This window comes from Pogoniulus pusillus, chromosome 11 (assembly GCF_015220805.1).
Source record: "Pogoniulus pusillus isolate bPogPus1 chromosome 11, bPogPus1.pri, whole genome shotgun sequence".
Lineage (NCBI taxonomy): Eukaryota > Metazoa > Chordata > Aves > Piciformes > Lybiidae > Pogoniulus > Pogoniulus pusillus.
This window is the reverse complement of record NC_087274.1, coordinates 17,728,311-17,741,911: the sequence shown is the minus strand read 5'-3', so window position 1 is coordinate 17,741,911 and position 13,601 is coordinate 17,728,311. Positions and strand designations below refer to the sequence as shown.

At 55.6% G+C, this 13,601-nt stretch overlaps 1 protein-coding gene across 1 annotated transcript; it reads right to left on the bottom strand.

Annotated features, from left to right (window-relative positions):
• Nucleotides 1-4,216: 4,216 nt before the first annotated feature.
• On the bottom strand, nt 4,217-12,579 carry TEX261 (testis expressed 261). The gene is made up of 6 exons (XM_064151241.1): nt 12,442-12,579; nt 11,495-11,574; nt 10,465-10,618; nt 7,341-7,408; nt 6,145-6,247; nt 4,217-5,133 (listed from the first exon to the last, which is right to left on the bottom strand). Exons 1-6 carry the CDS (start codon nt 12,509-12,511, stop codon nt 5,018-5,020), a joined length of 591 nt encoding a protein of 196 aa, XP_064007311.1. The 5' UTR covers nt 12,512-12,579; the 3' UTR covers nt 4,217-5,017.
• Nucleotides 12,580-13,601: the final 1,022 nt, after the last annotated feature.

The window sequence follows — 13,601 nt, the reverse complement described above, 5'->3', positions numbered from 1 at the left end:
AACCCCCTCCAAAGTTTAAAAGGCCTGATTCATGGCATGACAACCCTTAAGAGGAAGAAATTGTTCCTCATGTCCAACCTAAGCCTCTCCTGGAGCAACTTGAGGCAGTTTCTTCTCACCTCATCACTTGTTCCTTGGGAAAAGAGCCCAACCCCACCTGGCTCCAACCTCCCTTCAGAGAGCTGTAGAGAACCAGAAGGTCTCCCCTCAGCCTCCTTTCCTCCAGACTGAACAACCCCAGAGTTCCCTCAGCTGCTCCTCACTTCTGCTCTAGACACTGCAGCAGCTCCTTTGTCCTTCTGTGGACACACTCCAGCACCTCAATGTCCTTCATGGAGTAAGGGACCCAAACCTGAACCCAAGATTCGAGGTGCAGCCTCACCAGTGCTGAGCACAGGGGCACAACCCCTGTCCTGCTGGCCACACCATTGCTGATCCAGGCCAAGATGTTGGTGGCTCTCTTGGTCCCCTGGGCAGAAGCTGGCTTATGTTCAGCTGCTGTAAATCCCAGGTCCTTTTCCACCAGACACTTTCCAGCCACTCCACCCCAAGCTTGGAGCATTCCTGGGGTTGCTGTGACCCAAGTGCAGGACCTGGCACTTGGTCTTCTCAAACCACATCCCACTGGCCTCTGCCCATTGATCCCACAGGAGGCAGGGGAGGGTCCAGGATGACCCCAAGGCTGTGCTACCCTACTCCATCTCTGCTCCTTAGAGATTTTAGTCTCTCCTCTCCAAGGCTCACACAACTTGAACTGTAATATTCAAGGCAAAGAGCTCCTCACTCTAATTATCCACTGCTTCCCACCCTGGCCTCTGGATTCTCCAGACACCTGAGGGCTGCCATGTGGAAAGCAGACAAGGAAAGGCTGCTGGTGAGCTGGGGCAACTCACCAAGGCTGAAGGCTAAATGCCAACTTACTGAGCACAGCCTCTCACTGGAAAAAGGGAGGCAAAAAACCCACAGGGAATGCAGTGCTGGGACCAGCTCAACCATTTTGGGAAGCTCAGGAGAGGCTGGAGCCATCCTGCCCCTGCTGCTCCACTTGCCTTGGTCAAAAGCACCTCAAAATCCAGCTTTTGGGCTAATTCCCATCAGAATTCCCATTAGAAGGGACCCAAACCCAGGTTTTGAGCCAATTCCTATCAGAAAGGACCCAATCTCAGTTTTTGAGGTAGCTCCCATGAGAATTCCTATCAGAAGGGATCCAAACTCAGCTTTTTCTTTTGGCTGATTCCCATCATCAGGAACCCTAAACAAGCTTTTTTTGGGGGAATTTCCATCAGAAGGGACCCAAACTAAGCCTTTGAGCCAATTCCCGTCATAATTGTCCCAAACCCAGTTTTTGGGGCAATTCTCCTAAGAATTCCCATCAAAAGGGACCCAACCTCAGCATTTGAGGCAATTTCCATCCAAAGGCATCCAACCTCAGCATTTCAGACAGTTCCCATCAGGATTCCCACCAGAAGGGACCTAAACCAGCCTTTTCTTTTGGGATGCACCCCCACCTGGCTCTGTCCTTTGGATGCCCCGGGGCGGGGGGGTGCCAGCCGTGCCCCGAGCCTGGCTCTTGCCGGCAGCCTGCCCTTTCCCCCCCACCCGCTCCGTATCGAGTGCATTCCTCTCCCCTGACTGCTCCCTCCAAACACCCATGAAAATCGATGCCAGGCTGTGCTCCCGCGGGATGCCAGAGCCGGAGCCACGGCGGGGCTGGCAGGGAGGGAGCCTGGGGAGCAGCTGTGTGCTCATCCATACGACTTTTAACCGCTTCAAGCGAGAATCCAATGCTGCTTTCCGAGCCAGAGCTCCCTGCAAACCCTCTGCAGGTGGACTCCAGAGCATCCTCGCCTCAGGCCTGTGGATAAGGAGAGATTTTACACCTTACTCCCTAGATTTTACACCTTATTCCCTAGATTTTACACCTTACTCCCCACATTTTGCACCTTATTCCTTAGATTCTGTATCTTATTTCCCAGACTTTATCTTATTATCCAGATTTTCTACCTTCTTCCCCAGGTTTTACACCTTATTCCCTAGATTTCCTACCTTATTCCCTAGCTTTTATTCTCTACATTTGATTTCCCAGATCTCACATCCTATTCCTTACATCTACTTAATTTCCCATATTTCACACCTTATTTCCCAGGTTTTATCCCTTATTCCCTAGTTTTCACACTTCATTCCCCATACCCTGTACCTTATTCCCCAGATTTCACATCCTGCTCCCCAGATTTTGCATCTTATTCCCCATATTTTACACTTTATTCTCCAGATCCTGCACCTTATTTCCCAGGTTTTACACCTTATTCCCCAGATCCTGCACCTTATTCCTCAGATTTTCCACCTTATCCCCCAGACTTCACATCCTACTCCCCACATTCTCCACCTCATTCCCCAGATCCTAACATGATTCCCCAGATTTTTCCACTTTATTCCCTAGATTTCCCAGGATCCTCATGTTTCAGGGCAGGGAGGGAACCAGGCTCCTACAGGAGCTTGTTTTGAGGAGCCAGCCCCAAGCCTTTTCCCTCCGCAGCAGGCGAGCAGGCTCCCTGCAGCCCTTCCCCGGCGTCTCCTCCTCCCCGCCGCAGCCGTAGCCTCAGTGGTGCCTTTTCCGTTGCTCTCCTATTAACTATCCACGAGGAATGAAGGGCGGGGTGGGGGTTTGACCCAAACCAGGCTCCTGTAGGAGCTTGTTCTGAGAAGCCAGCCCCAAATCGCTCCACTTTGCAGGTGCCTTTCAGGCTCCCTGCAGCCCTGCTTCGGCGTCTCCACCTCCCGCCGCAGCCGTAGCCTCGGGACGCATTTTCCGCTGCTCTCCCGTTAAATATTGATGGGGTTTCGCCGCTCTAATCCGGCTACCGAGGTGGCCGAGCCTGGTTCAGCTGAAAGCAACGTGTGTCATTAACATCTGTAACACCAGGCCACCACTGGCAGGGAAAAAATGGGACTTGTCAGCCGGAAAAACACACCACGACCTGCCCTGGCTCTGTGGTTAAGTGGAAGGGAAAAATCAGGATTCAAAAGGCTCAGCAGAAGGGACACGGAAGTGACTGATCTTCACTGCTGCCCACTGGCTGGAGACCCCAGGGCTCTGCTTTTACTGCTGAAGAGCCCTCACCTCCTGCTCTGCTCTCCTTGCTGTGCCAGTGGCAGCTTCTGAGGAGTTTTCCATCACCGAATTGAAAACAGAAATGACTTCAAACTGAATTTAAGACCCAATTGGAGGCTGGTGAGAGGCAGCTGCCACCCTCAGCCCTGTCACATCAGCCTGCTTGTCACAGCCTCAGCCCAGGGCGGGGGTTTGCCCATCCTGGCCCATCTGGTAGTGCCCGAGGCGATGGAAACTGTTAACCACATCTTGGAGCAGAGCTGTGAACACATCCCGGCACTTCCCACCTTCCCTAACCTCCCTCCTTTCTCCAAGGCTGCAAATCTTTCTTTTCTTCCAACCTAAATTTGGTTAAAAGCTTAAAGTCACCAGAGAAGGAAGCAAAAGTGTCCAGCTTGCCCCACTGCTCACCTCGGCAGCTCTAAGCACAGCTGTCCCCAACTGTGTGGCCATGAAGTGGTTAGAGCCCCTGAGGAGCAGCTTCTCCAGGGGCTTCCCAGTGCTAGAGATGGTTTTCTCCCACCCCTCTCCCTGTGTTCCATTCCTCTGCTTTGCTCCCAGCACTTTCACCTTCACTTCTCAGGCTCCCCAGCAGCTCTGTACTGAAACCAGACACCTTCTGCCAACCTCTCACTTCGATCCTCATCTCCCAGGGCTGTCAGGTCCCCTCAACAGCTCTCTCCTCCTTCACTGTTTCTCAAAACCCAGAACAAACTCAACGTGCAGATGTGCAGAGGGAGATTTCCTATCGTGATACGGATTTAACCTGGGAGCTGGAGGGGCAGGGCTTGGGCCCAGCCTCTCTGATGAGCCAAATGTCTCCTAAAACCTTTATTAATGTAGCAGCTCTCCAACAGAGCTTAGTTTTCCACTAAACCAACATCAAAAGGTGTTTGTGAGCCCTGAACAAACCCAGGAGTATGGTGAGGCCATGTACCTTGTCTTCACCTTCACAACTGGCCACCCAATGAGCCATTTTCCACAGAAATGTCTCCAGAAAGCCTTCCCAAGTCATGGAACCACACTGCCAGACTCAGGCCAGCCCCAGCTACAGCCACCACAGCCTTGGCTGCTGGCACAGGCTGAATATGACCAACAACAGGCTAAAAAGGAGCTGAAAAAGGGGTTTATGATCACAAGGAACAAGGACCACAGCTTCACCTCCTTCTCAGAGCACAACCAGCTTGGTTATTTTTTCTCCTTTTAGGGAAGGGCGGAGGCCAGGGGGCTTTGGCAGCACTGGGAACACCAAGCACTCAGCATCTTGCCCCTGAAGATTAGTCTCCACGTGAAGCAGCTTCCTAGGGTTTCCCTCAGCCAACAGCACCCTGGCCACTCCAGGAGGCTTCTGGCAGGCCCAGAGCAGTGCCGAGTGGCTGTTTCCAACAACGCTCCGCCAAACAACAAGTGATGTTTTCTCCTTCCAGGCCACCTCCCAGCAGCCACACAGCATAGGAATCCCATTCCTGACACCACCATCTTCCAGGATCTCGGTGGGGAAATCAGGAGTTGGAGTTTGGTGAATTTATTCTCTTTTTTCCCGTTTTGTTTTGCTTTAATTAATGGCTCTCTGTAAACCTCAGGGGAGCGCCGGGAGCGTCTACCGGTGCCCCGAGGGAACGGCTCTCCCAGAGCTACACCACACTACTTGGCTGCAAAGCCCAGGAGATGACAAAGCTGCCTAGGTCCTCGAGGCAGGGTGGGACATCCTTCTCTGCACACAGACCCCAGGGGTGGGGCTGCAAATGAAAAGCTGCGAGCCCTCCCTGTGTGTCTGTCCAGCGCTACCGGTACCTCCAGCCACTGCCCGCTTTGCAGGTTCCTAGAGAAGTCCCTTCGGGAGACATTGAGGAAGGTCCCTGTTGGCTCCCTGCACAGTTTGGGTCTGTCCTGCACAGCTGGGGCTCAGTAGATCTTCTGTCTGCTGGGCAGGATGGCTTCCTTGATGAAGGAGAAGATGAGGAGGATCCCGGAGCGTTTGCCTCTCTTGCCCTTGGTGAAGTAGTTGGAGACGACGTCGTCTGTGGGGAAGAGGGAAGGACAATCAAACACACACCCTGGGGGGTGGAGATGATGATCTCAGAGAGCTCTGCTAACCCAAATGGTTCTATGGTTCTGTTTCAGGGTGGCAGGTGAGCTGCCTTCAAGGTACCCAAGTTTCTGCTTATCTGGGCGACCCCAAGAGCTACCAACATGGAGTTCAAATCCTGAGCTCTCTTCCAGAAGCTCTAGGGAAAGTGGCAAGGCCTCTGGGCTGGAGAGATTCCAGAATCCCAGCATGATAGAGGTTGGAAGGGACCCCTGGAGATCACCTGTTCCAACCTCCATGCTAAAGCAGGGTCACCCACAGCAGCTTGTCCAGGATCATAATGAGCAGAGGGGTCTGGAATCTCTGCAGAGAAGGAGTCTCTACAACCCCTCTGGGCAGCCTGCTCTAGGCCTTCAGCACCCTTTCAGCAAAGAAGTTTCTCTTCCTGTTCAGATGGAATCTCCTGGGTTCCAGTTTGTGCCCAATTGTCCCTTGTCCTGTCATTGGGCACCACTGACAAGAGTTTGGTCCCATCCTGTTTCCTCCTGCCCTTTAGCTATTGATCAACACTGATCAGATCCCCTCCTGGGGCTGTTCCTCTCCAGGCTCTCAGCCCCAGGGCTCTCAGCCTTTGCTCCTCACAGAGCTGCTCCAGGCCCCTCAGCAGCTTTGCAGCTTTCACTGGACTCTCTCCAGTAGTTCCTTGCATCTCTTGAACTGGGAAGCCCAGAGCTGGACACAAGATTCCAGATGTGGGGCCTCCTTAGGGCACAGTAGATAGAGAAGAGAACTGCTGCTCACACTCTCAATGCACTCCATTGATATGATGTCAGAGATGGAGGAAGCAAAGCCAGAACAGCCCTCCCTACTCTGAAGAAATCCCCTTTTCTCTGTCTTTTCCTGGCTTTTGGAAGGTTTCACCCCACCAGCTGCTCCCCTTTGTGTGGAGGGAATGGGGCTGTGCTGGGCACAGCCCTCCCTGGGCAGCTCCTGTGAGGCTCACCTCCGGGCTGCACCGTGGAGGGCAGGACGTTCTCTCCTGCAGACAGCGAGACGAAGAAAGCGAAAGGGATCAGCCACAGGCAGAAGGTGAAGTAGGCAAGAACCTGTGGGCACAGGAAAGGGCAGTCAGAGCCAGTTCACACTCAGTGACCCTTCCACACACTGACCCCCACAAATGCTGCTTCAGCCCTTTCTGATACCCCAAAGTCTCCACTTGAATTCTCAAGAGGAAGGGGAGAGTGAAGCAGTTCAACCTCTCCCAAGGCTCTCGGGTGCTCAGCGTCACCCTGCAAAGCTGATAGGGGCACAAAATCCAGCCAGTGACCCCCCAAGGAAGGACAGAATGAGTGGGAAATGCCCTGGCTCCTCTCCTGGGCACCTGAATGACAGAATGCTGCAGGTGACCTTGAAGGTCTCCTTGTCCGACCCTTTCGCAGTGAGCAGGGACATCTCCAACTAGATCGGGATGCTCAGGGCCAACCAATGCTCCCACAAACCTCCACAGTAATGAGCACAATTAAAGAAGCAGGACATTAGCTGTGCTCTTATGACTAATCAAATCATCTTCACACCTTCCAGGGACTAAGAGAGACAAGACCTGGGCTGGCTCCTCCTGCCCCAGGTGGAGAAGCACAGGCAGTAGTGGCTGCAGTTTGCAATGAGCCAAGCTGAGAGGTGCTACAGCAGCAGGGGTTAAACTTCCCTAAGAGGTTGGGCTTGGGTCATTTGGGTGGAGTTTTGTGGCTTGTTTTGTCACATATGAGCTACCATTGGGCCCAAATGAGCCCCTGTCTGACTGTGGGCCACCGTCTTGGCAGGCATCAGGGTAGTGCCACAGCAAAGTTAGGCATAAAGATATTGAGGAGTGATGATTCTGCAAGGGAAGTGATTTGTGGTTGGCTTGTATAAAACATTATCATTGCCTGATTTACCTCTTTACAGCATTTCAGAAGGAAAAATAAATCCTGTGCCTCATATTCCCTCTTTTTTCCCCTTATGCTGGCTGAAAAAGCTCCAAGCTGACACCCAGGCAAAGCAGCTGCAGCTCCCCTGGTAGACCTGAGGGCAGGAGCAGAGGAATCCCCAGAGAAGCACTGTGATGCTCACTGCTGACCCAAAAAATGGCATTTCCCTCTTCCCCCGGCCTCGCCTCCAGCAGCTCTGTGCTGGCTGGAAGAGCAGGGCTGGGCTCCTCACCTCAGAGAACAGGTAATACTCCTCTGCAAAGTACTGGAACGCCAGGTAGTGATTGAAGACAACCAGCACTGCCAAGGGGAAAGAGCAGAGTCAGGCTCCAGACGAGGAGAAGCACCAGGAGCATGTCCTTCATCATGGCTCAGGCTGGAAGGGATCTCAGAGATCATCTGGTCAGACCACACCTCGAGTACTGCGTTCAGTTCTGGGCCCCCCAGTTTAGGAAGGACACTGAGATGCTTGAGCGTGTCCAGAGAAGGGCGACGAGGCTGGTGAGAGGCCTCGAGCACAGCCCTACGAGGTGAGGCTGAGGGAGCTGGGATTGGTTAGCCTGGAGAAGAGGAGGCTCAGGGGTGACCTTATTACTGTCTACAACTACCTGAGGGGTGGTTGTGGCCAGGAGGAGGTTGCTCTCTTCTCTCAGGTGGCCAGCACCAGAACAAGAGGACACAGCCTCAGGCTGCGCCAGGGGAAATTTCGGCTCGAGGTGAGGAGAAAATTCTTCACTGAGAGAGTCATTGGGCACTGGAATGGGCTGCCCGGGGAGGTGGTGGAGTCATCATCCCTGGGGCAGTTCAAGGCAAGGTTGGATGTGGCACTTGGTGCCATGGTCTAGCCTTGGGCACTGTGGTAAAGGGTTGGACTTGATGATCTGTGAGGTCTCTTCCAACCTTGGTGATACTGTGATACTGTGATACTGTGATCTATTCCACAGGCAGGGACACTTCTCAGTTAGACATGGCTGCTCAAGGCCTCATCCAGCCTGGCCTTCAATACCCCCGGGGAGGAGGCAGCCACAGCCTCCCTGGGCAGCCTGTTCCACAGTCTCAGCACTCTCACACTGAAGAACTTCTTCTTCAGCTCCAGTCTGACCCTACTCTACCTCAGCTTCAAACCATTCCCCCTTGGCCTGTCTCTAGACACCCTCGGGAAAAGTTCCTCTGCAGCCTTCCTGCAGGATCCTTTCAGCTATTGGAAGGCAGCTCTGAGGTGCTCCTGGAGTCTTAGAATCATAGAATCAGTCAGGATTCAGTTCCAACACCCTTGCCGTGGGCAGGGACACCTCACACTAGATCAGGCTGTCCAGAGCCTCATCCAGCCTGGCCTGAAACACCTCCAGGCATGAGGCTTCCACCACCTCCCTGGGCAACCTGTTCCAGGCTGTCACCACCCTCGTGGTGAACAACTTCTTCCTAACACCCATCCTGAATCTACCCATTTCTAGCTTTGTTCCATGCCTCCCAGTCCTATCACTACCTGACATCTTCTCTTCTCCAGGCTGAACACCCCCAGCTCCCTCATGCAAGGAACAACCCCTCCTTGCCACCCACCCCCTTCCCACAGCAGCCAGGCACCAGCTCAGCTGGGAGAGCTACTGGCACAGAGCTTCCCCCAGGCTCACTGCAGGCTCTGCCCATGCCCTGCTCAGCCAAAATGTGCCTGCTGGGAATTTAAGGCCCTGCCTGCCTCCACAGCACTATTCCTGTGCCCATCACTTGGACAAGAGCAGAAGCCCCTCATGCCTGGCTCCCCCTAGTGTCTGCCCAGTAGCCCAGCTCGGCATGGAGCCGTGGTGCCCCCTCAGCAAACACCCCTCAAAAAGGCACAAATGTGAGCAAGCAAAGTGCTTGGTTTCAGCCCAGTGCTGCACCGCACTGTCAGGGCTTTCTCCAGTGCCCAGGATCCATCTCCATGCTAACTGCAGACGTTTGTCTCAAAGCTTCTCCACACCAGCTGAAGACCACACACACGCTGGCACCTCCTGCAGCCCCATAGGACACCACCAGGGGTTTGTCACTTAGCTTCAGATCCCTCTGGCTCTTAACCAAGACTCCATGAAAGCCCCAAACAGCAGCCAGTTCCCAGCTGAGTCTGGAGTGGAGCTGGACAGAGGGTAGAGAGAGCCTGGGGAAGCTCAGCACACAACACAACAAACAGAATCCCAGAACCCCTGCGTGGTGGGACCTCAGGATATCATCCAGATCAACTCCCTGCTAAAGCAGGGGCACCCACAGCAGCTTGCCCAGCATCACAATGTCCGGAGGGGTTGGAATCTCTGCAGAAAAGAGACTCCACAATCCCTCTGGGCAGCCTGCTCCAGGGCTCCAGCATCCTCATACCAAACAAGTTTCTTCTCATGTTCAGATGGAACCTCCTGGGTTCCACTTTGTACCCCCTGTCCTGTCACTGGGCACCACTGAAAAGAGTCTAGCACCATTCTCCTGCCCCCCACAGGCCCTTTAGCTCCTGCTGAGGATTGTTCAGATCCCCTCTGGGACTGCTCTTCTCCAGGCTCAACAGCCCCAGTGCTCTCAGCCTTTGCTCCTCACAGAGCTGCTCCAAACCGCTCAGCATCTTTGTAGCCTCTGCTGGACTCTCTCCAGCAATTCCCGGTCTCTCTTGAACTGGGCAGCCCAGAAGTGGACACTATACTCCAGATGTGGTCTCCCTAGGGCAGAGTAGAGGCAGAGGAGAACCTCCCTTGATCTACTGCTCATGCTCCTCTTCATGCACCTCAGCAGACCCTTGGCCTTCTTGGCCACATTCCTGGCTCATGGGGAACTTGTTGTGTAGGTCCATCTCCACAGAACAGCTTTCCAGCAGCTCCACTCCTCAGCTGTCCTGGTGCAGGTTTTCCTCCCCATGTCCAGGACCCTGCACTTGCCCCTGTTATTTTCATGAGGCTCCCCTGTGCCAACTCTGCAGCCTGCCCAGGCCTCACTGAAAGGCAGCACAGACTGGCTGGGTGTCAGCCTCTCCTCCCAGTTCTGTGCCACCAGCAAACTGGCTGAGGGTCCCCTATGTGCCTTCACCCGGGTTATTGACGAAGATGTTGAACAAGCCTGGGCCCAGAGGTTATTGACAAAGATGCTGAACAAGACTGGGCCCAGTCCTGATCCCTGGGGAACACCATGAGCTGCAGGACTTCTGACACACTGATCACAACCGAAGGCTCTTCCCACACCCATAATGATGGCAGCGATTAAAAAGCACCACACAGAGTTCAAAGTCCCTGGAAAAGCTCCAGGGCAAACCTCAATCCTCTGTTGCCAGCTGGGGAGGGAGGTGATAAGGCTTCCTCTGCCCCAGTGTCCACTCCCCGGGTGAAGGTGAGAGCTCCACTCACCACAGGACAGGATGAAGTTGGAGGAGGTCAGGACGATGAAGGGGAAGGTCTGCAGCAACCCGAAGTAGACCAGGTTGGTGAAGAGCCCCACGCCCACCATGAAGCCAGGGAAGTGTTCAAAGAGGTAGAGGCCAACCAGCACGGCTGAGGAGAACTGGAACAGAGAACAAGGTGAAGACAAGGGGGCTGTGGGCAGGAATCACAGGCTCACAGGATGTCAGGGGTTGGAAGGGAACCAAAGAGATCATCCAGTCCAACCCCCCTGCCAGAGCAGGACCATACAATCTAGCTCAGGTCACACAGCAACACATCCAGGCAGGCCTTGAAAGTCTCCAGAGAGGGAGACTCCACAGCCTCTCTGGGGAGCCTGTGCCAGTGCTCTGGGACCCTTCCGGTCAACAAGTTCCTCCTTGTGTTGAGCTGGAACCTACTTGTGGTGCAGCTTCCATCCCTTGCTGCTTGTCCTATCCCAGGGAGCAAGTCAGCAGAGCCCATACCCCCCACCTCCTGACCACCAGCCCTAAAATATTTATAAACACTTATTAAATCCCCTCTCAGTCTTCTCCAGACTAAGCAGCCCCAGGTCCCTCAGCCTCTCCTCACTGCGCGGTGCTCCCTAATCATCCTTGTAGCCCTCCCTTGGACTCTCTCCAGCAGATCCCTGTCCCTCTTAAACTGCCATGGATGAGGCGTCCTGGCAACACCACAGCTCCACACTCTACTCCAGCGCCTCGGGCAAGGTCTAAGCAGCAGCCCCACCTTGCTGCTGCGGCTGGCTGCCGGTAGGACGGGCTGTGGCTGAACGTCAGTTTTCCCAGCCAAGGGGAGAGGTGTGACACCCAGGAGGGGTTAGACAGGGTGACCATGCCCCCCAGTTAAACCAGGGGGTGATGAAAGCCACCTCTGCCAAGCTCCCTCCCTGGCAGATGGAGTCATCTTGGAAAGCAGGAGTTTCCTGAGCCCCTGTCCCACACTTGGGGAACACTGTGGCAAAGAAGCCACCCCAGTTTGTGCCAGCCCAGGGACTTACCCAGATCATGTATTTGATTATTCTCCTGGTGACCACTGTGTACTCCTCGATCAGCTCTGCCAAGTAGTACAGCCCAGCAGCTGTGGGAGAAACCCTTGGCTCAGCTTCCCAGCCCAGGGGGCACACACCACTACCTCCATCCTCACCCACTCCAGAACAGACTGAAAGGCTGAGGTTGAACCCCACCCGTCCTCCCCACAACTCTCAGGGGCACCCGAGGGACCTTGGGGGCACCTGGGAACCCCCAAAACCTAAGGCATGCACAGGACCTCAGGAGCCTCCCCAGAGGACATCCCCCCAATCTCTGCAGCATCCACAGGAACTCAGGAGCCTCGTGAGCACCAAAGGGAGCCCCCCCCGACCTCCTTGGCAGCTACACTGCCCCAAGTTCCCACGGGCACCCACGGGACAACAGCCCCCGGAGCCAGCTCCTGGGGTTTCCACAGGGCCCAGGAGCACCCCGGGAACCCCAGTTTCAGGGTCACCCTAAGGCTCCAGGGGACACCCAGGGGACACCGAATCTCTGGGTCACCCTAAGGCTCCGGGGGACACCCAGGAGACACCGAATCTCTGGGTCACCCTAAGGCTCCGGGGGACACCCAGGGGACACCGAATCTCTGGGTCACCCTAAGGCTCCGGGGGACACCCAGGGGACACCGAATCTCTGGGTCACCCTAAGGCTCCGGGGGACACCCGGGGGATCGCCAAGCACTGGCCCACCCAGGGGGCCTGGGTCAGGCCCGTTGAGCCCGAGCCCCCGGGAGGTGACAGAGCCGTGGCCTCGGCTTCCAGCGGGAGCCCAACCTGCCCTTTCCCCAGAGCCACCTCCCGCCATCGCCGAGGACCATGACTGTATCGCGACAGCCCCCTGGAGGCACCTGCGCCCGGGCCTAGACACGGGCGCCGCAGCAGCGCCGGACGGTCCCGCCCGCTGTCGGTGGGCTCACCGATAGCCAAGGTGACGAAGGCCACCTGGATGAGCAGGGACAGCCAGCTCAGCACGTAGATGAACCACATGGCGGGGACGGGCCGGGCTGGGCCGGGCCCCGCCGCTCCCGGGTCCTGCTCCCGCTGCGGCGGCGCTGCACACGCGGCGCCGGAACCAACGAGACGAGTCCGGCGCGGACCCTGCCGCCGCCGCCGCCCGGCGCCACAGCGACCCCTGCAGGAGTGGGGGGGAGGCCTCCTGCGCCGCGCACCGCTGCTCGGCGAGCCCCGAAACCTGGGGCGCCCCCCAAAACCCCAGACTAACCCCTCCCCAGGATCAGCAGAGAGCGTCCCGGGGGCTCCCAAGCTGTACGGGGACCTCCGCACTGCACGGGGACACCGAAACCAGCAGGGCTCCCCCCAGAACTTCACGGGGACCTCTCAAACTGCACAAAGACCCCCCAAACTGCAGAGGGACCCCCAAATGTGCGTGGCATCCTGAAATGTGGAGGGACCCCAACGCTATACAGAGAATCCCCAAGTTGTACAGAGACCTCCAAACGTGGAGGGGTCCGCAAAAAAAAACAGGGACCCCCCAAAATGCACAGGAACCCCCAAAAACGCACAGGGACCCCCAAAAACGCACAGGGGCCCCCATACGTGAGCGGCATCCTGAAATCTGGAGGGACCTCAGAACTGTACAGAGATTCTCAAAGCTGCCTAGGGACCTTGAATCAGGAAGGGATGCTAAAAGGTATAGGGACCCCCCAAAACTATACAGGGGCCATGAAACTTGAGGGGACCTCTAAACTGTACAGGGAATCCCAAAACTCCCAGGGACCCCCAAAACTGCACAGGGACCCCCGAATGTGAGTGGCATCCTAACATGTGGAGGGACCCCAAAACTGTACAGAGAGTCGTCAAATTGTACAGAGACCCCCCCCAAATGTGGAGGGGTGTCTGAAACGCACCAGAACCCCCGAAACTGCACAGGGACCCCCAAATATCAGCAGCGCCCTGAAATGTGGAAGGATCCCAAAACTGTACAGAGACTCCCAAGTTATACAGAGACTCCCAAATGTGGAGGGGTCCCAGAAACATGCAGGGACCCCCAAAATTGCACAGGGATCCCCATAGGTGAGCATCACCCTGAAATGTGGAGGGACCCCAAATCTTGAAA